The 21,599-nt window shown below is 39.9% G+C and overlaps 1 protein-coding gene across 7 annotated transcripts in view; it reads right to left on the minus strand.

Moving 5' to 3' along the window:
- phf21b (PHD finger protein 21B) overlaps window positions 1-9,394 on the minus strand; it is a 110,813-nt gene extending 101,419 nt beyond the window's left edge. Inside the window, exons 1-3 of one of the 7 annotated variants that reach the window (XM_069903423.1) lie at window positions 9,094-9,394; window positions 7,907-7,939; window positions 7,630-7,695 (exon numbers count right to left, since the gene is read on the minus strand). In XM_069903423.1, coding sequence (XP_069759524.1) covers window positions 7,630-7,695; window positions 7,907-7,924 — 84 coding nt within the window. In that variant the 5' untranslated portion in view covers window positions 7,925-7,939; window positions 9,094-9,394. Of the gene's footprint in view, window positions 1-7,629; window positions 7,696-7,906; window positions 7,940-8,331; window positions 8,926-9,093 lie in introns of those variants that run through there. The other 6 variants (XM_069903419.1, XM_069903422.1, XM_069903418.1 and 3 more) reach the window with 6 other exon arrangements.
- Between the last annotated feature and the right edge of the window lie 12,205 nt (window positions 9,395-21,599).

Here is a 21,599-nt window from a genome sequence, read left to right on the forward strand (position 1 = left end):
TATCAACTTTCATACACCTTTAATGTCTTTCACACTGTCTGGACACTTTGTTTATTCCTATTTTTAATTCTCTCAACTCATCTCAGGGGACATTTAGTTCGGTTACTCTTTTTTTCCCACCTTTATTTCTTGCTAATTTACACTCAATCTATCTCAATTAATCATTTGGTTGTTACTAAAATTCTCTCAATCTTCAGGTAGTCCATTCTGGGCAACTTGACATGTTCTTTGCACCTAATGTCTTTTGACATTCTTTTTGAACGATATGCTGAAAAATCTAAATCCACTGCTAAGAAAAACTACGGTATATTTTGGCATACAACTCAACCCCCTCTTTTTCTGCCTGACTTTAAGGCTTTTATGGTATACCCAGCATACAAGTAGATCCATAGTTTTCTGGCTGCTTGGACTGGCAAGTCGACCAGTGTATAGGTTGACTCCCCCCCCCCCCCCCCCCCCACCGAAAGATCGCGATGCCAGAGATTGGCCGTTGGCTGATGACCAGTGCACAAGTCGATGCCAGAGTGCATGCTCTGTTAGTTGCACATTCTCTTTGCTCTATGCGTGCATGGACCTGCTGGGCATTGGGTGGAGGTGATCACTACCACGGAGTGTTCATCGAAACACGACACAAGTTTGAAGCAAGTTTCAAATCGAAAGTGATCAAAATGCCAAAGAAAATTAACAATTGTACTGCTGCAAGAAAATTGGATGAGAAGTTGGTAAGAGATTGAAGGAAGAAAGAGGAGGCTAAGAAAAATACCAAAAAGGCAATATTCCATGAGAAGTGGAATTAGCCATTGGCCAGAGTTAGAAAAACACTGCAGAATGGGTACATGAACAGGGGCAAGATTACCAGTCACCCAAATTAAAATTAGAGCATTTGCACTGCAGTAGGCAAAGTCGCACCCAGTCCTCAGTAAAGACTTTGAAGCTATATAGTAGGCTAGTGCAACTGTTTCATGAACAGGAAAAAAAAAATCAGGTATTGCAGCAAAAAACAAATCTCTCAGAAATTACCAAAAGATCTTGATCATAAAGTTGTAAATTTTCACCAGTTTATTATTTGCTACTGGCAGAAACACCAGTTTGCACTGGCAAATATTAGGAACATGGATGAAACACCTATGAATTTTGACATGATAGGCAAATAGAAAGATGTTAAAACTGTGCAAACAGAAGTACAGGCCATGAAAGAACCATGCTTACTGTGGTGTTATCATGCATAGCTGACAGAACAAAGTTAAGACCCATTGTGATCTTCAAATGCAAAATTAAATTGAAAATAAAATTCCCTCCAGGTATTTTTGTACATTTTCATGAGAAAAGCTGGATGGATGAAAATGGAGTTAAACTGAAGACAGATAACATATGGAACAGGTGGCCAGGCATTTTACGTAAAGAACAAAGTTTTTGTCTGGGATACGTTTCGTAGCCACTTAAAGAAAAGTAGATTAGCATAACATAACACTAATATGGCAGTTGTCCTAGGTGGTTTGGCATCTCTATTGCAACTTCTCGATGTCTGCTTGAACGAGCCATACAAAGACTACATGCACGATGAATGGAATACAGAGATGAAGAGTGCAGAAATAATTTATAAAAGTCAGGCCAATGAGTGCTCCATCACTCAATAGGTTGTGTGGCTTCGTGCTCAAGGCATGAGACAAAAGTGAAAGGAGACTGATAAAATCGTTCAGAAAGTGCGAGATCTCTTGTGCAATTGATGGCACAGAAGATTATGCCTTATCAGACACTGACGATGAAGCTGAAACCACCTCATCAGATACAGACCAGGACCCATATGATGACTGTTTAAACAGTGAAAGCTTGGACATGCTTGCAGCCATCTTTGCCTCAGATGATGACAGCAAGAGTGATATTGAAGGGTTTTTGGGATTTTTTTTGCAATGATAGTGATCTTAAAAAGTTCTAATTGTGTTGTTTTCAATAAACATTTAAATGAAAATCTGTCGCAGTTAGGTTTCCTTTTAGTTTTTCAGGGATCGACTTGTTCGCCAAATTGAGAGTCAATTTTGAGATGATTTTAAGGTCTCAAAAGTATATCCAGCTTATAAGTCAACCCCCCTTCTTGAGATTTTTTTGGTTTCACGGCTCAACTTAAAATTTTCTTGCATCATTATTTCTAATTTATCCTCAAAATGCTTCATTTTTTACATCAAAATTATTTCAACTACTATCTTATGTCTCCTTTATCAGTGCCACAACCTCCTTTATCCTCTAGTCTATCTTTCCAAAACACCCATGTTCCCAGCCTTGGGTTAACTTGCAGCACATCTCCATTATGACTATAGATCTAACACTTAAATCTCTCTTGCTACAAATGCTTCCTCTCTTAAGTGTAACACTTCCAACTTATATCTTCACAAACATAAAGTTTATCCTTTCCATTAGAGCCCCAGACCCAGCCCAGTTTATATATATTATCCCAATGCTGCATATCACCATATACAGCACAGAACAGGCCAGTGTGGCCCTATGAGCCCATGCCAGAACAAATCCCCACCCTCCTCATCCCACTGACCAGCACCTGGTCCATACTCCTCCAATCCTCTCCCCTCCATGTAATTATCCAGTCTTTCCTTAAATGTAAATAACCTCCCTGTTTCAACCACCTCTGCTGGAAGCTTATTCCACATCCCAACCATCCTTTGCGTGAAGCAGCTCGTTCACAATCATTTAATGAGCAGACACTGAAGGTAGAGAGGTCCTTCCTCTCCCAAACTATTCTTTCAGCCACATGTTAAGCTCCTCGTTTACATATCCTGTGCCACCATCTACCCAGGTAATAAAAACAGGAATTACAATTTTAAAACACCGTACTGTGATGGCTCCAAACAAAACATTGCCTATTTTATCAGCCTTAAATTTCCCACTTTCTCAGACTTTGTCAAAGCTTCCCAAATTTCCGGTCCTCTTTCCCCATCTTCTCTCAAGCAACTTGGGTACTCTCAACCACAAAGGGTTGTTCGTCCAGAATATACACCAAGCAATGAAGAAATTACAAAATATTTCCAACTCAAGGGAAACCTCCAAATGATAATGCTCTGAAGCATCCAATGCACCCATCTTTCTTAGTGATCTGTAGTGCATTTGGAGGTCAAAGTAGCCCCAGTTCGTCACTACAGTGTTGCTAGTAACAACATACACATTGCAAAGAGGATTAAAATTTTCAAGTCAATTTCAAAATTTATTTTTAAAAAGTCTAAAGCATGGTCAGACCAAAGTACAATAGAATGAACTACCATTTAAAGTGAGTGAAAGGCGGTTTAGGAGACATGTCAGAGGTCAGTTTCTTTTTTAAAAATATATACAGAGAGATGGTGAATGCATTGTTGGGGTGGTGGAGGAGATTGGTACAACAGGACATTTAAAAGACTCCTAGATAAGAACAGATTCAAGAGATTATGAATGTGAGGTAGGAAAGGAATGGATTGGTGTGGATGAGGTTTACGGGTTAGCACATCATCATGGGCTGAAGGACCTTTTGTAAGGTTCAGTGTTCTTTTGTGAGCACTAATGCTGTTGTTGGGGGTGGGAAGTGTGGGGGGGGGGGGGAAAGAGTTGCAAGGCTTTAAATCACAAATATACTTTTAAAAAGTAATCACTACAATTACTAATTCGAAAATCAAATTCTTTGTCACCATTCTTAACCAAATTGAATTCTCACAAGAGTACATGCAGTCTTTAAGTTACTTAATCACGAGTGCGTATGTATATCATCAACTACATAAATTAAATTGTATTTCTGAATACATGTTCAGACTTTTGGACTTGGATTTACCTTAGTTTCAGAAAAATAGTTAAACATAGTTAAATAAAATTTTATATTTAATTGAGACAATAATTAGGAAAAAAATCAATTGGTATTGCTCAGTGCTCACATACATATCCATAATTTTCTAATTATTTCACTAATTATCAAATATATCAGTGGGAACCAAAATGTAGCTAATTAGCATAAATTTTATATAACCCAATGAAAAGCAAGTTTTATACCATATTTTTCCACACTGCTGCTATCAAAGGTTAAAGTCAAAACTATATTACTTCAGCATTTTAATACAACATACTAGAAAATTACTCCTTTACAAAAGTAAGCAGGTAAGGGTGGTCAGATTTCATCACCTGAAAAGCTTCAAAATAATAATCAAATGGCAGGAGCAGAGATCAAGCAAAAGATAAACTAAAAACTAAACAAAATGCTGAAAGTGCTCAGTCTATTATGGTGATCCCTAATCCTGCATTCAGCAGAAAAATGTAGCTTGTTTATGCTGATCTATGCAAAACCATTTGCCTGTAACAAGATAGCATTAACCATATTGAAATTGGTCATAGCACCCGAGCAAACATAACAAAAACTTCTATTGGTTGCAATTGCTTTATAGTGACCCCTGCTGGAAAGTGAATACAGACATTAATTATAAAAGTTTGAGACTTGACAATTATGCATCCGCCTCCCCATTCTCAAACAAGAACCATATGAATGAAGGATAATCGTGAATATTAGCCACAAGCACACAAAAGATATCTAATTAAGAATTGTTACCATATGAACAGAGACACCAAGGACAAACAATTACCCACCTTTTGGCTTTCATGCTATCTCTTGCCAAGATTTTTTTTAAATTAATCTCTCGTGAGATACCATAAATTACAACAGTTTAGCTTGCAAAAGTTTTTATATGTACTAAAGTTAGTAATTATCAACCACACTTGTTGATTTGTGTAACATAAATATTTATATTCCTCAAATAAACATTTTGAAATAAAAAACTGAACTAGAAATAAAATGTTCATTCTACTGCTGACCAGTAGTAAATGAACACACAGAATGCAAATACTTTCTGCCAGACAGGTCACAATAACCTCGCAGCTTAAACACAATCATGAAAATGTGATCAACATTAGAAACATTAAAGACAAAATCTAACAATAGAAATTGAAATATTGAAACACCACACCATTAAAAACTGTTCCAAAAATCAGGGCAAAGCATTTTACATGTGCACTAACTTCAAATAGATTCTCGTTATGCAAACACTAATGCCTTTCTGAAACCATAAAGTGATATTAAGTAGCGTTTACTGGGTGCTTTATTACCTGTAAATATTAAACCATTAAAAATTGGACAAGTTTCCCATCATCACGAAAACAACAACTTATTTTAAACCCAGTTCCTCATGTGATAGATGAATGACTTTTATTTTGGTATTCACACCAAAAAGACTTTGCTGTAAATTTTCACCAAAAAAAGTGAATCCTGACTGACAACTTTGCTAACTCTTCTTTGCTCTTTGTTGAACCCTGTGCTCTAACTCATTAATTTTAATGGTTAAGCTTTTTATCTATCCAGAGTGTAAAAAAAGCTAACATTTTAAAGTTTAAAGAGTGCAGTTATATTTTAGCAAAACAATCATTCTACCTAGTTTAACAGCCATTCCTACCACAAATTTAACACCATCTTCATTCAAAAACTTGACCTTTAGTCAGATATTTCTACTGGATTGCAGGATGAGGGAGGTGAGAAAATTTCTCAGTGATACACAAAAGTTAATCTATGTTCTTGTTTTGTGCCTTAAAAATGAATCTAAAAGTATTTTCATTCTCATTCAATTACTTTGACGCATACCAAAATTTACCATCCTGGATTACAATCACATTTAAAAATGCACTGCATCTAGGCATTTCAAAAAGGGAAACCATAATACATCTTTTAAAATACTCAAGAATTTGAGTAACAATTCAACTGATATTTATTTCAAATTGCAAATGAAAAAGAAAATCTGAATCAAAATAAATGTGTTAGTTTCAAAATAAATCTACAAAATATAAAATTAAGAAAAAGCTCTGGCACAGATGCATAAAAAGATAAACACTGAAAAAAGCTCAAGGAATTATATTGATGAAGATTTACTGGAATCTGTGTTTTCCATCGTCTAAATACTTATTTGGATTTAGTGTGAAGAACATCTCACACAGGCTGAAAGATGATGGAGAGTCAAAAGTAGTTTTAAGTGCAGAAAAGTGTTTTATGCTATCCATAACTTTATTGTAATGAAGTAGTTTTATTATCCAAATAGTTACCTCCAGTTACAAGTACCAAATCAAATAATTCAACATTCTTCACATGGACAAAAGTTTGATTATGCAGTGAATAAAGGAGAAATAATAACAGCTTTTGATTATTCTACAGTGGAAAAATGCTGAGTGATCAAATACAAGATGCTTCACCATTGTGTGTGCATGCATGTGAAGTGGGGGGGGGGGGAAGAGAAAGACATTTTTGGCAATTTCAAATGACTTGATTTGACACACACAGCGATCATAACCAGTTGTTCAAACGCTCCCTCCTCGCTGACCCGCAAGTATCAAATCGATTAAAATGGCAATGTTCGGCATACATATGCCCGCCCCCCCCCCCCCTTCCCCTCCAGACGGCGATCCCTTCTTTACATAGTTTTCTCCATGTTCGGAAAACACGCAACACCCCTCATTTACAAAATGGAAGCTTCCACAAAGAAATTGAACGTACGGGCAAAATAAATAAATAAAATAGATGGCTAGCATTCCATCGATTCCCCCCCCCCCCCACCTACACACAGACACAAAAAGGGGGTCATTTCTGTCATCAGTTACCCCGAAAGCGAGATAACACTGTCAGTGAATCGTCTTTAATCTCGGAGCACATTCAAGATGCGATGTTAACTTCGTGCTGCAGATCGCATTCCAAAAGAAACAAAATCGATGAGTTCGGGGGGGGGGGGGGAACTCAATAAGGAGTCTGGATTGAAGTGTCCACAATATTTAATGAGAATTGAGCCGGCGTTTTGGACAATTCCGGGCATTTTTATAAATATATCCTTTGCCAAATAAAACAGCGGAGAAGTTGGGTTCTGAACAGAACCATCGCGTAATTCAATGGCATCTGTTCGTGGTGCTGAATCTTTTTTCCCCTCTATTGTAATAATCAAGGTTCTCCGCTAGAAGCCAAGCTCTATCAACTACTCCCAAGTACACAAAGTCGGCCTTCGCGAATACCAACCTTCAGGCAGTACGGTTATTTTTAAATCTCCACCAAAATAATCAGTCCCTCATTAAAATCACAGAGGAGAGGGAGAGGGGGGAGGAGGACAGAAAAAGGAGAGATGCTGGCCACGGATTCACGTCAATCAGAACGTGGAGAGATCAAGAGCATATTAATTCAAACCCGCATTATTTCAGCGTTCCCCCAAGAATTGGTCCAGTTGAAATTCAGTCCTGGAAACAAGGTCTGATAATAGTTGCTGGGTCTGCCGATCTCTTTCCAGACTTGGGGGAAAAATATGTCGACCTATCCAAAATGGACGCCTCAGAATTTACCAACTTAAATGCACGCCACAAACTTCATCTGGAAGTAAACTCAGTTCAGTATATCGGGCAACATTAAAACTCCCGGAGTTACGCTTTGTCCATGGAGCTCGATTCAGTTGCTTTATCCTGAAAGACTGTTCATTGTTAACGCTCCCCCCCGCCACCCCACCCCCCACACACAGTGAAAGTCATTCCAACATGTTAACTTGCAACTCTCGACATTCATAAACGTGGAAGAACTAAACCATTCCTTACTTGTTTCTCACTAAGAGACGTTATTCGGGATTGTCTTTCGTGCAGCTGTTTCTGAAGTTCACCGTTCTGGAAAAACGTAATTCATTTTAGAAATATTGGCACGCTCCCTTGGAATGCAAGCTTAAACAACAAAAATCAGCTCGCTCCCCAATCCGGCAAAGTTTCACAGTCACTGAGGCAGCGCAGGCAACACTACAGCTATGCCGACTACCAAATGAGATCAGCGCTGATAAAGTTTCGGGTCGCACCGTGCAAGAATGCTCATGTGTTTATTTACCTGTGGATCTTGCTTCATCTGTGCAACTAGTTTCTAATAAACAGAAAGGGAACATTTATGATTTGAGGAGGTCAAAGAGCAAGACAAGTTGTCATGACTGGGAGGAACAAAGAGGCACGCAAACAACTGAGTCAGTTCGAGCAGCCAGCTCATAAATATTCAAGTCTCGTCCTAATCGCAACACACACAACCCGACCGCAATATTACTCTGAGATCCTTGTTGCTCGGAGCTCGACCCCCCACCAACTCGCCCCAAAGTTAAAGCCCCTCGGCTGGGCACTCACTGCCATCAATGCCAAGCCCCGGGAAGAGGGCACAGTTTGCTGCTCCGGCTTTGATGCGCCTTCTCTCCCTCTCACCCGGCCGGGGGGGGGGGTGGGGGGAATAAAGGTTTTTTTTTCTCTCTCTCCCCCTCCCCCTTTTACCTGGTGACACTGGATTTCTACTTTCAGCGCCTCTTGAAGGCTTTGCATCTCCATGACCGGACTTCAAAAGCACTTTTTCCGACTCTTTGAATCCAGACGAAATGAAGTTAGTTGCGTGCGCGCGCGGGGGTCGGGGCCAACCGGGAAAGGAGAGCCCCCGCAATCTTTTTAAAAACTCACCCACCCGGGGGGGGGCGGGTTTTTTTTTAAAACCCCCCCGAAAAATAAACAAGCAGCCGGCAGTAAACAATCGGAAGAACAAGTGGACACCGGCTGCAAAGCAAGTTCTCGCCTCTCTCGCTAGTACGGACCCCAGGACTCATCACTCACTTTACGCCATTTTTTTCAACTAAACTCTCCCGGAGATGAGAAGGGGGGGGGGGGGGAGAGGAAGAGAGGCCGGCGGCCCCGCGCCCAGCGCGCCCGTCGCCCCCGCGCCGGCCGACGGCCCAGCCTCCGAGCACCGAGCTGCCGCCGCCGCTGCCGCGGAGGCGCCGTGAACGGCCGGCGGACGCGGCGAGCCCCGGGAACTATATTCCAGCGGGTGCGAGCGCGCGCCTGGATTTCACTTTGCCTCGAGGAAAAAGTTGTGCCTCGGCTGCCGAATGCTAATGCCGAGTTACCCGGATGGAACAATGGAACCCTGCCAGGGTACGGCGCCGCGCACGCGCGCTGCGAGCAAACCCCCTCTCTCTCTCTCTCAATCCCCCTCTCTCCTCCTCCTCCCTCCCCCGACCACAGCTGCACAAAATTAGAACTTACTTTAGACGACGCTGCGACTGCTGCCCTGACCTTCTGTGGGTTGGAAAGTCTAAACGTGTACTTTGGTCTTGAACCTCTTCAAAAGTTTTATTTTTAATTGATGACTGGGCTTAAAAACAATTCAGTGCCAATATTGCTCTTTGTTTTATTCACGGTGCCATGTCGTTTGTGCCAAAAGTGCATTTCAGCCCTTAATGCAGTAGATTCTGGTGCGATTTTAGTTTGATTCAAAGTTTTAATGAGCAGGTAGACACGGGGACAGCGTAACTAATTCAGAGAAGTGCTGTTGAGCCGATGCACTTTTTTTTAAATTCTATTTATAATTTGGCCCCCACCGAATTTAGTTGGATAATGGTGGAAAAATTTTCCAGCAGACGGGAGAGCAGGGATTGAATGCAGTACATTTTAGGGAGCGAGATGGGAGAAAAGAAATGTTTTCTTCACGACTATTACGTCATCTGCTTCACTCGTCTAAATTTGCAGAGCAGAACCGAAGAATTTGCATAAAGACAACTTAATTAACACTTCAGTATTTTAATCTCGTCCTTCGCTTGACGGGCGGCTCGGCCGCCCAATCAGGAGCCGCCTGCGTCTTCTGGAGGCGGGCGCCTCCTCTTTCGGCTGATTGAATCGCCGGTGTGCGCAAGCGCCTGCCTTTTAATTACATTGTTACGCACCCATTTTTTTCTCCTTTCCCCCCCCCCCCAAAAAATAAAGAAGGAAAATATTGAACACGTTGCAGTTTTTTCCAACGTTTAAGTTTCCAAAAGGATGTTTGGACCAGGTTCCCAGCGCTTTGCCGTCGTCAGCCTGCCTTTGAAGTTTGACTCATGAGTTGCAGTTTTAACAAAGATGTGGGTTGCAGTTAAAAGAACAAAAAAAATAATTAGAATGACAAGAGAGTGAGAGAGGGCTGAGCAAGGGCAACGCTCGCGGCCAATCACAAGTTGCGCCGCAGCTCGGGAACGTTGTGAAATGGAGTGGGCTGTGACGTCACCGGACCAATCACCGCGCGGCGAGGGCGGGACTTGGCGTTAAGTAAAGTAACAGAGTTGCGAGAAAGAGAAATTATGTACGAAAGCAATTGCTTTTTCATCTCTCTCTCTCTCTGCTCATTCGATGGAAATGAGCCAAAGCACCACAAAAACGGCACTCTTGCGAAAATAAACTTGCCTTCCCGTTTACTAATTCAAGATGGAACATTTCAAAGGAAGGGGAGAATCATTTTCACTTTTCAGCACTAATTAATCTTACAATTTAATGAAAGTGCTGGCGTGAAATCAATCGAAGGACAAGGTGCAACAGCTCAATTTAGAATTGCCACGTCGCCTTATACAAGTGGAGATGTTTCTGAAAATCCTCAAGGATGGTGTTCCTTTCGTGGAACGAGTGGTTTTTGACGGAACTGCCTTTATAAAATTTGTCTACATTTTGGGTATTTCTTCCATCTCTCAATATAAAGCACAATATATGTTTAGAGGGCGTAGAGAGATACAACACGACTATGGAATCGACGTCTAGTCTGTTAGATGACGTGTTGATTACCTTAGAAGTAACGTGCCGCAGATTCTGTTTAATATATTTGGATTCAATTTTACAGGTTGTGGAATGATACATGGAAATGAATATGATTTTATCCCCCATCCCCCACCTAACCTTGGATCGGCAGTGCTTCTGTTCTTCAGTTAGTGTTACTTTTCATTGTATGGCTAGATGGTGAAACTCTGAAGCTCCTCGCTCTAACGCCCATTTTACTTTTACCTTTGAACTCCATCGACTTTCAGCACATTTACTCAGAAAAGTCAATATTGCAGGCTTTTTTTATTGTCTTTCTGGTTACGTAAGTAAACGCCATTACATGCACACGAAGGGTAGTATCAAACCTAACTTGAACGGAGAACGCCATCCCCTCCCCCTCTCTAGAAGTGCTTTGTGGTGAGCTCAAGAATTAAAGAGAAATTTCTTAGTTTGCCCTCAAAATAGAATTTCTAACTCAAAAGGAGACAACAACACTCAAGTACTAAAGGACTTCTTTCAATATTTAGTTTCCATTTCATCAGTTTGTGCTGATTGACCATCAGGAGAATATTCAAGATGTGAATGCACTTAAGGCATTTTTTTTATCCACAGCAAAACTGGAAACTGGGCAAAAAAAACACTGCAGATTTTTTGGTCTAATTTCTTTGTAAACTGAATTGTTTTGTGGTAGAACATTGAAATCACAAGTTGGGAACAGATATGAGATCTTTCTGCATATTAAAGACAAATTAGGACCACATTAAAATAATTTTTCAAAGTAGAACATAAAATATCAGGCCAGTAATCTTGAGATGAGTAACTCATCCTTTACTCCCCAAATCCTGCCAATATCGACAAGGTTCAAATCTTAAATTGCTTGTGTATATAACTGAGAAGCTGAAGTAAAACATTCATTGCATCTGGACATTGTACTTGTGTATATTACAATTTACTCTCATTTATTGATTCAATAAATCAATGTGATGGAATACTCTCCACTCTCCTCGATAACTGCACCTTCAACAACACTCAGAAAGCTCAACACAGTCCTGGAGACAACTAAGTCCTGCTTGCTTGGCAGACAACCATTCACTCATTCCATCCATCACTGCTCTACAGGAACAGCAATTTGAACCAAGTATATGATGACACTGCTATCTGCAGAACACCAGCAATAAAAATTAGCCCAGACTATACTTAAAATAATATTTTAATTATTAATAAAAATATAGCACTTTATCTAATTTAACTAACTTATCTAAACTTAATTTATCTACACTCATCTAACTTAAACCACCAAATATGTGCAAGTATATTGGTGTGTGTGGAATACCCCAAGCCACGACAGCTCAAGGGCCAATTCTGGAAAAGCAGCTCCCAAGTTTAAAGTTCAGAAATTCAGTGATGTTAATACGTGAGCTTGAAATTGATGCGATACTCAGGCTTCAGATGGATGAGAGACACAGGCCTTAGGTGGATGTGACTTGAAGATGGTGATGTACACAGGCCTTAGATGAATGTGACTTGCAGGCCTTGGATAAAATTAGCAATTCATGAAGTGGGTGAAAGAGATCAGGAGTGACAGAAGGTTGATTGACTCATTGATGAGGTGCTTCAAAGAAATATCCTTTTTAGATGAGTGCCAACTAAAGTTCCCCACTTCTTTGGTGTAGTTTACATGAAGCAAGTGATGCTCATGAAGCTTCCAGAACCCTTTTCGTGGGTCAACCAAACTAACTCTCACTCTGGTTACCATCCAAATGCAGAATTTCTTCTGCAAGTCGAACCCTTTTCGTGGGTCTGTCGAACAAAAGTGACCTTCAGTCTTTTTGGTCATGAAGACGTCTTCTCATCCCTCATTAATTAACAGGAGGAAATCTGACAGTTTGTCTATAACCATAAATGAGGCCGTGGGTTTCTTATTCCCACAAGGAGATCGAAGAGCTCTTTACTCTTGTGCTGCCTTCTTAAAATGGCCTGAGCAAAATGTGCACCGTCTCTTCAATAAGCTAGTCACATGGTCTGCTTCAGGGCTTCTGCAAATGTATCAAAGTTAGGAACATGCTGTCTTTGATGCCTGCTTCTAGTTCACAGTCACTTTTGTTAAACTGAAAAAATGGGAATGTCACAATCCAAAGAGCATCAACACTCCTTAACACATTCCAAACTCACAGCCTCCATCAGGTAGAAGGACAAAGGTGGCAAAAGAACGGGGACACCACCATCTGGAAATTGCCTTTTAAGTGACACAACATTCTGGAAATATCAGAATTTATTGTCATGAACAAGTCATGAGATTTGGTGTTTTGCAGCAGCGTCACAGTGTAAACATTCTTATTATAACCGTCTTACAACAATAAATTTTAAAAAAGGAGTGCATGAAAAGTAAGCCAGTGTCTTCGGTTTATTGGTTATTCAGGAATTCAAGAACCTGTCCTTGTGCTGTTAAGTGCTCATCTTTAGGCTGCGTACATATTTCCCGATGGTAGCAGAGTGAAGAGGGCATAGCCTGGGTGCGAGATCTTTAAGGCTGCTTTAGTAGCCCCTTTTCCACTGGCATGCTGTCCCAGGAATTAACGTGGAATTAACTGGGAGAGGGTCCAGTGGAAAAAGAAAACAGTCTGCCAACGTCAAATGACATTTCACAGTGGGATATGACTCCTACTTGTATCCCTGGCATCAGCTGACACCGGTGTGCTGATTAAACCAGTGGAAAAAGGACAGCAGAAAGTCACGCATTTCCATTTGAAGCTAGAACATTCCAATCCCCAGGGATGAGTGTGTTCAGAGAAAAAGCAATCACTGTCCCAGTTAAAGGTGGCCCAATGGAAATAGCACAAACAACTTCCTATCCCGCAGTGCATGGCCAATTAACTGGGATGCCAGTGGAAAAGGGGCTAGTAAAACACCACTTCATGTAGATGTCCTCGATGGAGTGATCTGGTGCCTGTGATGTCACAGACCGAGTTAATATCCTCTGGAGTTTATTTTTGTCCTGAAACTTGGCGCCTCCATACCAGGCAGTGATTCAACCAGCAAGAATATATTACTATCCCTTCACCGTCGGTGGGTCAAATTCTTGGAACTACCTCCCTAATAGCATTATGGGTACACTCACACCTCACGGACTGCAATGGTTCAAGACAGAAACTACACCACCTTATCAAGGTGGTGAAATTAATTGCTGGCTTGACCCATGAAGCCTGTGTCCCTTAAACCTTGAATGAATTTTAAAAATATAAAAAGCTATTGTTCCAACAATACATGGCATTTTTAAAAGTTCATGAACTACAGGTATCACACTTTGTTACAGTGGGAGAAAATGCTACAGTCCTCTTCAGTTGTTGTCCGAATTTGACATAAAAGTGAATTTATTTAATATCTTTTCCACTTTCAGGATGTCTCAGTGCCTTATAACCAATCAATTACTTTTTGGTGTAACCAGTTATGTTGGTGATATATTTTCGGATTGTTTAATAAATGTAATCTTACATCATTCTATATACAAAAGGGATACCTTTGCACATTAGTATTTACACTATGATATATAATTGAAATGCACTTTCCTTAATACAGTATGTTTTGGCATCTCCCATGATGTGCTCACCAAGTCTCAAAATCCATTCCTTTATTTCATGTGTCATTTCAGTGTTGATATTTCTCTTTTCTGATTCTGCCTTTGTGTTGTTTTGATCTGTAACCTGGAGTTACTTTGTTTTGGTCTGTATTTTCTGGTTCTCTTTTAACCTCTTATGCTTTGTGTATTGAATCTTGACATATTTTGTGAGGCAGAAGTGTGATTTGATTGGTTTCTGAAGAGTACAGTGATTATAATCTGGGGATGGCAAATGGAAGGAGTGGGAGTGGCATGGTTACCAACTAGTGCTGTTCTCAAACATTTGGCTAGATGCTTCTTCAAACCATTCCCCTCTGTCTTTTCCTCCAGGTTTCAGATTTCATATTTATGATCAGATTGCATACACGACATCACATACAACCCTGAGATTCTTTTTTCGACAGTCGAGACACGATTATCACTTTTTGTAGTGCAAGAAAAATGTGCACAGCTTGTAAATAAAGAACTGTAAACAGATAACCAAGGTAAACAAACTGTGCAGTACAGAAATTTTTTTTTAAAATCAATAAAGTGCAAAAGTAAGTCTAAAATGAGTCCCTGATTGAGTTTGTTGTTGAGGAGTCTGATGGTGGAGGGGTAGCAGCTGTTCCTGAACCTGGTGATGCGAGTCTTGTGGCACCTACACCTCTTTCCTGATGGAAGCAGTGAGAACAGAGCGTTATGTGGATCCTTGATGATTGCTGCTGCTCTCTGATGGCAGAGTTCCGTGTAGATGTTCTCTAGTGGTGGGGGTTTTGCTTGTGATGTCCTGGGCTGTGTCCACTCCCTTTTACAGGGCTTTATGCTCAGGGATATTGGTATTGGTGTCCCCATACTAGACAGTGATGCAGCCAGTCAGTACACTTTCCACCACACATCTGTAGAAATTTGGCAGGTTTCTGGTATCATACCAAACTTCCACAAACCACTGAAGAAGTAGAGGTGCTGATGTGCTTTCTTCACTAAAAAATTCAAGAAGTCAATCATATTAGTGTGTTGGGTCCAGGAAAGATCCGAGATAGTAACTCCTAAGAACTTACTCACCCTCTCCACCTCTGATCTGCTAATGTTTCTGCCATTTGCTGGGATAATCCTGCTAAAACATTAATATAGCAGTCTAAATGGACTGTAAAGTTGTTAAATTGAGACAGTTTTTTGCCGTTAGAAAGAAAAATAAACATGATAACCTCTTTAAACTATGGACTGGTTTTTAAGGATTTGTTTAACTAGATGTTCAAGATATTTACAGAGTTTATAGACCTGCATCATTATAAAATATCAGAATAGCTTTTTCTTTGATTTTATGAGGTTCATACATTTGACACTTTGTTTCCTCGTAGAAAGAACATTTTATTTCTTATTAATCCTATTCATGAATTGTTGTCTTCACTCATCAACATCCTGCAGTCAGGTGAAAAAGTTGTCATGTGGACATATGATATTGATCACATTTTGAAATTGAATAAACCATGACTTCCTGCTGGCCATTGATAGTGTAGCAGCTTTTTGAAGTTGCTCCAATTGACCTTACTCTTTCCAATCTTTTTAAATTGTATTCTTAAACCCCACATTGCTTACTGAAATTAACCGGATTAACAACTGTAATGGCTACAAGGAGTAAAACTACTAGAAAAGAGGACCCTCCTGCATCTTCGGAGTATATCATGGATTTCCTTTGACAGCATAGAAAAAAATCCTCTGCTGAATTACAACAATTCAGAAAGTAAGCAGATGGTTGTGCCAAACTGGACTCTTTTCAAAGAACATTAGGAGAACTTGATAAACGTATTCAGATAAGAAGCATTCGCAAGTGTTTTGGATGGAAGAATGGATAATATGCAAAAGCTCTGTTAAAACTTATCAAAGACGAATGAAAAATTAACAAAGAAGAATATTAATTTAGAAAATAGAAACAGAAGAAATAACTTATGAATTTTGGGCTTGGAAGAGTTAACTGACTGTGATCAGCCTACTAAATTGTTTGCAAGTTTTCTGTCAGAATTGTTTGGATCTGGAGTTCTGCTGACTCTCCTTGCTATAGATTGTGCACAATAGATCGCTGGCTCCTAAGCCAGTTCCCATCCAGAGACCTCAATCGGTTATAATATGCTTTCATGAATTTCAAACAAAGGAGTTTTTATTACATGAAAATTCTTGTAGAGGTCAGAAGATTATTCACCTGAGGTTATGAGTGAACACGTTAAATACACAAAGATCATGTTGGAATTCTGCAAACAAGGTGTTAAGCCTGCTCTGCTTTTCCCACCGCACCTTCAGATTACACTGAAGGACAATTCTAAGAAGTGGTTCCCAGAAATTCTTGGAAGAACAATAATCTCTCTGTTGTTTCTCTAATACTATGTAGTTGATTGACTTCTTGAATTTTTTAGTGCTTCATTAATAGAATAAATTTTCAATTAGTTAATTCCTTAGTGTTCATACATTCTGATCAGAGATTTTTTAATATTTAAATCATTTAGTTTATAAAATGTTAAGCTCTTGTATTCTGAATTAACAATTAAAATTAATATTTTAATTGTTGTGTATTCTTTAAGGTTTTCTCTCTTGTAAATAATGGTAATGTGAGTTATTAATATTATGAAAACATAATAGTTATCTCTGTTTCTGTTATTAGCATTAACTGCACTAGCTCTATTTTGTCTCATTTGGACACATTCAAGGTTTCATTGTAATATTGGAGTTTTGCCAGCAATGGAATTTTTGTGGGTGTGTAATTTAGTTAGCTGCATGCCATCAGCTTTCTGGCCTAGGGTGGAGGGAGGAGGGGGAAAAATATCTCTTTGGAAGTTGTTTTGGCTCAGTATAATCACACCTGCTTCCAGCTATTTTATTTTCAGTGCTTGTTCAGTGTGATTGGAATAAGTTCACTATTTGTTAGCTTCTTTTTTTTAAAAAAAGTTAAAATGGATCAAATTATTGAGTTAATTAGTGTTAACGTCAAAGGGTTAAATCACCCAGAAAAATGAAATAAAAATTTTGCTTATATTAGAAAACATAAGGTCCCAATTATATTTTTGCAAGAAATGAATATATATAATGACAACACAAATCTTTTTAGATGATGGAACGAGTTGCATTTTCATTCATCATTTCAGGCCAAACCCAGAGGGGCATCATATTTTATAGATCACACAATACCCTTTGTTCAAAACAATGTTGATTCAGATACAAATAGTCACTTTGTTACTGTAACAGGGAAATTATATAATAAACTGGTGGTGTTTACTGATGTTTATGCTCCAAATTTGATGACCCTGGATTCTTTGAACTTTTTTAAAATTCTTGCCTTTATTCATTAATGATGGGAGGAAACTTTAATTGCTGGCTAGATCCAGTTTTAGTCCATTCATCTTCTAAACCAGCCACTTTGAATAAATTGGCTTTATTCATTAAATCTTTTTTATTAAAATGTGGTATAATGATGTCTAGCATTTTTTCATCAAGAAGACTGGGAATATTTGTTTTTTTTCTTATGTTCACACTACATTTTCACGTGTTGACTATTTTTTTAACTGATAGTCAAATGATCCCACTAATTTGATCTTTAGAATATAAAATTATAGTCATTTCTGACGATGCTTCTGTGTTATTATTTTTAAGCTTTCCTGGTCTTCCCCAAATAAACAGACATTAGTGTCTTAATTCAACCTGACCATCTGATAAAGATTTTTTTAAAGTTCTTGGAGGAAAAAGTTACTTTCTTTTTTGAAAAAAATACTGTGGAAGAGAGTTCCAATCTTATTGTTTGGGATTATTTTAAGGCCTTTATTAGGGGACAAATGATTTCTTATACTGCAAGCATTAGGAAAAAGACTGAAATAGAGATAACTGTCACATTTGTGGCCCGAAATGTGAAGTTAATAAAACATTAAACACAAGTTTTATCATGTAAACTTCTCAGAGTCTTTATTTTCCAGGTTCCTTTGTTCTCCTGCTTGTGCTCTTATCTCCCTCTCATACCACGTGACTTCCGGTACATCTCATACATATTCATTATCATGACATCCCTCCTTTAATCAGAAATAAACTTTACCTTCACTTACCAATATCCCTCGGAAACATACAAACATCGTAACTAATGGTAATACTATAACTCAACTACATAAAATTTACTTCCTACAGCACTCATACATGCACTTTATGATATAAGATTAAAATACTGTCCCAAAGTTCTTATTAAAACTATGGCACAAAGTCTTCGTATTGTTTGGGCGCTTTCCGGTTTCGTTTCGGCCTGCCTGCGATATTGTCGTCGCTTCTCGGTTGTTCACTCTCAGCGTCGGAAATACTGCTCGCCATGGCTTCGGGTGTTTCTGGCGTTCTAGTCACTTCATCAGGAGTGCTGGTAACTGCCTCTGGAACATCATCAGGTCTCTCAGTTTCAGCATCTCGTATTGGCCTTTCAACCTCTTCATTCGATGTATCTCTGGACTGGTACCTTTTTACACCTGATACATTTCTCTTATACACGACTCCAGTCGGAGACTGGACTGTCACCATACTGCCACTTCTGGATACAACAGTATAGGGTTGATGGTAATAAGGTGTGTCTAGCTTACCACCAGTTTCATGCCTCACTAGAACATTATCTCCTGGCATGATGTCTGAGTACTTGGCTCCACGTTTCGAATCTGTGTACAGCTTTGCTGCACATTTCGAATCTGTGTACACCTTTTCTGCACCTTTCTTTTCAGCATCGTGGTCCCTCATCTCCTGGTCGTCTCGGATTTCCTTTATTTCTGGCATTTTTGTGCGGATTTTTCTCCCAAAAAATGCTTCTGCAGGACTTTTTCCAGTGGTTGCATGAGGCGTTGCTCGATAGACAGCCACATAAGATAGCAATGCTTCTCGCCAATTTTGTCCTTCTGCGTGTGCAATCCTCAATCGTTTTTCAATGGACTGATTTTGTCTCTCTACTTTTCCGTTGGCTTGCGGCCATTTCGGAGTTACTTTATGATGGTGGATACCTGTGGTCCTCATGTATTCCGCAAATGTCTCTGAAATGAATTGTGGACCATTGTCAGAGTATAATGTAACAGGTAATCCATATCTTGCGAATATCTCTGCTAACGCTTGTATTGTTTTTTCAGTGGTTGTGGACTTCAACACCACGTACTCATAGTATCTGCTGTAGTAATCTATCACTACCATAATTGATTCACCCGTCGGTAAAGGTCCAAGAAAATCAACAGCTACGTCGATCCATGGTCCTGTCGGGAGTTGCGTACTCCGGATCGGTTCTGGCGGATTACTCCTACTTGTGATTTGACATCCGTGACAAGTTTTAACAAATTTCTCTGCGTCTTTATCACAACCTGGCCACCATACCTTGGTCCTGAGGTTTTGCTTGGTACCAACAATGCCTAGGTGTCCTTCATGCGCTAAGGATACGATCTTCGGTCTCAATCTTTGCGGTATCACCAATCTGCAACCTCTCAATACACACTGTCTGATGCAACAAAGTTCGTCTCTAATGGGAATGTAAGCCTTGTGAGTACACTTGTCCCATTGTCCACTCTGTATGCATTCTCTTACTTCCCTGAGTTCTGGATCACGTTCGGATTCTCTCTCGACTTCCTTCGTAGTCACAGCTTTCGGTGTCGACTGAATAGCTACGAAGCGTACAAAGCTCTCTGTTTCTGTTCCCAATTCTGACTTGAATTGTGGACCACCATCCTTCACCAATCTGGACAGCGGATCTGCAATGTTTGTTTTCCCTGCAATGTGGATTACTTTATATTTGTAGGGTTGTAGTCTGAGTACCCATCTCTCTATTCTGGCACATGGTTTGGATCTAGGTGCATAGATCACCTCTAATGGCTTATGATCTGTGATGAGTTCAAATTCAATGCCGTATAAATATGCATGGAACCTCTCACAGGCCCATACAAGTCCGAGTGCTTCTTTCTCTGTCTGAGAGTATCTTCTTTCCACATCTGATAACGATCTGCTGGCATAGGCAATGATTCTTGGTCCTCCATTATGCATCTGGACCAACACGGCTCCTAAACCAACCGGGCTGGCATCCGCTATGACTTTGGTTGATGCCGCCGGATCGTAATATCCAAGAGTTTTTGCATCTGTCAGGCTTTGCTTCAGCGCTGTGAACGCTTTCTTCTGCTCAGATCCAAAATGAAATGGTACACCTTTCCTGGTTAGTTTCCTTAGTGGTTCTGCCACTGTAGCGAAATTAGGAATGAACTTTGCACAAAAATTGACCAATCCCAGGAAACTCCTCACCTCTGTTGCATTCTGAGGTGCACGTGCCTCTGCAATAGCTTTCACCTTGGCCTCTGCAGGGTTTAGTCCTTCCTGTGTAAGTCTGTGTCCCATGAAGTCTATTTCTGACACACCGAACTGGCACTTGTTTCCATTCACGGTAAGGCCTGCCTCCTGTAGTCTAGATAGTACACGCCTCAACCGTTTGTCATGCTCTTCCTTCGTTGGTGCATGGACTATGATGTCGTCAGAAATGTTGGCAACTCCAGGAATGCCTTGAATCACTCGATGGATTTCATACTGGTAGATCTCCGAAGCTGCATTAATTCCAAATGATAGTCTCTTGTAACGATACAATCCACAGTGAGTCAAAATTTTCTTACATCTCGGGAACCTGGATCCAGCTCTATTGATCTATTGATGATAGCCCCATTTCAGATCAATTTTTGAGAATACTTTGCTGGTAGTTAGTTCTTGAAGTATTTCCTCCACTGTTGGTATAGGGTGTCATTCACTAATTATAGCTTCATTGGCCATTCTCATGTCAACACATAGTCTTATGTCACCCTTTGGTTTGGGCACAATCACTACGGGACTGACCCATGTTAGGTCTGCTTTGTTCATGAATGAGTGAGACAAACACCAGGCTGAGTCGAAATCAGGGTTCTTTGTTCTTTATTACCGGATTGTAACACTTGCGACCAACCATGTTAGTCGGAGAATGCATTCTGCCGTTATCAGCAAAATGGTGATTTTTTATACCCTTGGATATGTGCTTAGAACATCATCATATCATTACTTGTCCAATGACTAAAACTGTTGCTATCCTTTCCCTGCTAGCTTCCTGCCTCTCAATCCATCAATGTCTCTCTTATCTTGTAAGTACAAGGATGCATTCACATCTTGTTACTGCCCCGTACATTCCCATCTCATGATGTTTTACCTAACAGGAGTACAAGGACACCTCCCCTTCTTGTTACTGCCCTGTACAGGGTAACTCCCTACACATTCCCATCTCATGATGTTTTACCTTACACCCATTGTGTCGAATGTTCCACCGGTTCAATAATGTCTTGTTCGATCAATTCTTTAATTTTGGCTTCGACTTTCCCACGAAGTCCAAATGGAGTTC

The sequence above is a fragment of the Narcine bancroftii genome, chromosome 11 (assembly GCF_036971445.1).
Source record: "Narcine bancroftii isolate sNarBan1 chromosome 11, sNarBan1.hap1, whole genome shotgun sequence".
Taxonomy (NCBI): domain Eukaryota; kingdom Metazoa; phylum Chordata; class Chondrichthyes; order Torpediniformes; family Narcinidae; genus Narcine; species Narcine bancroftii.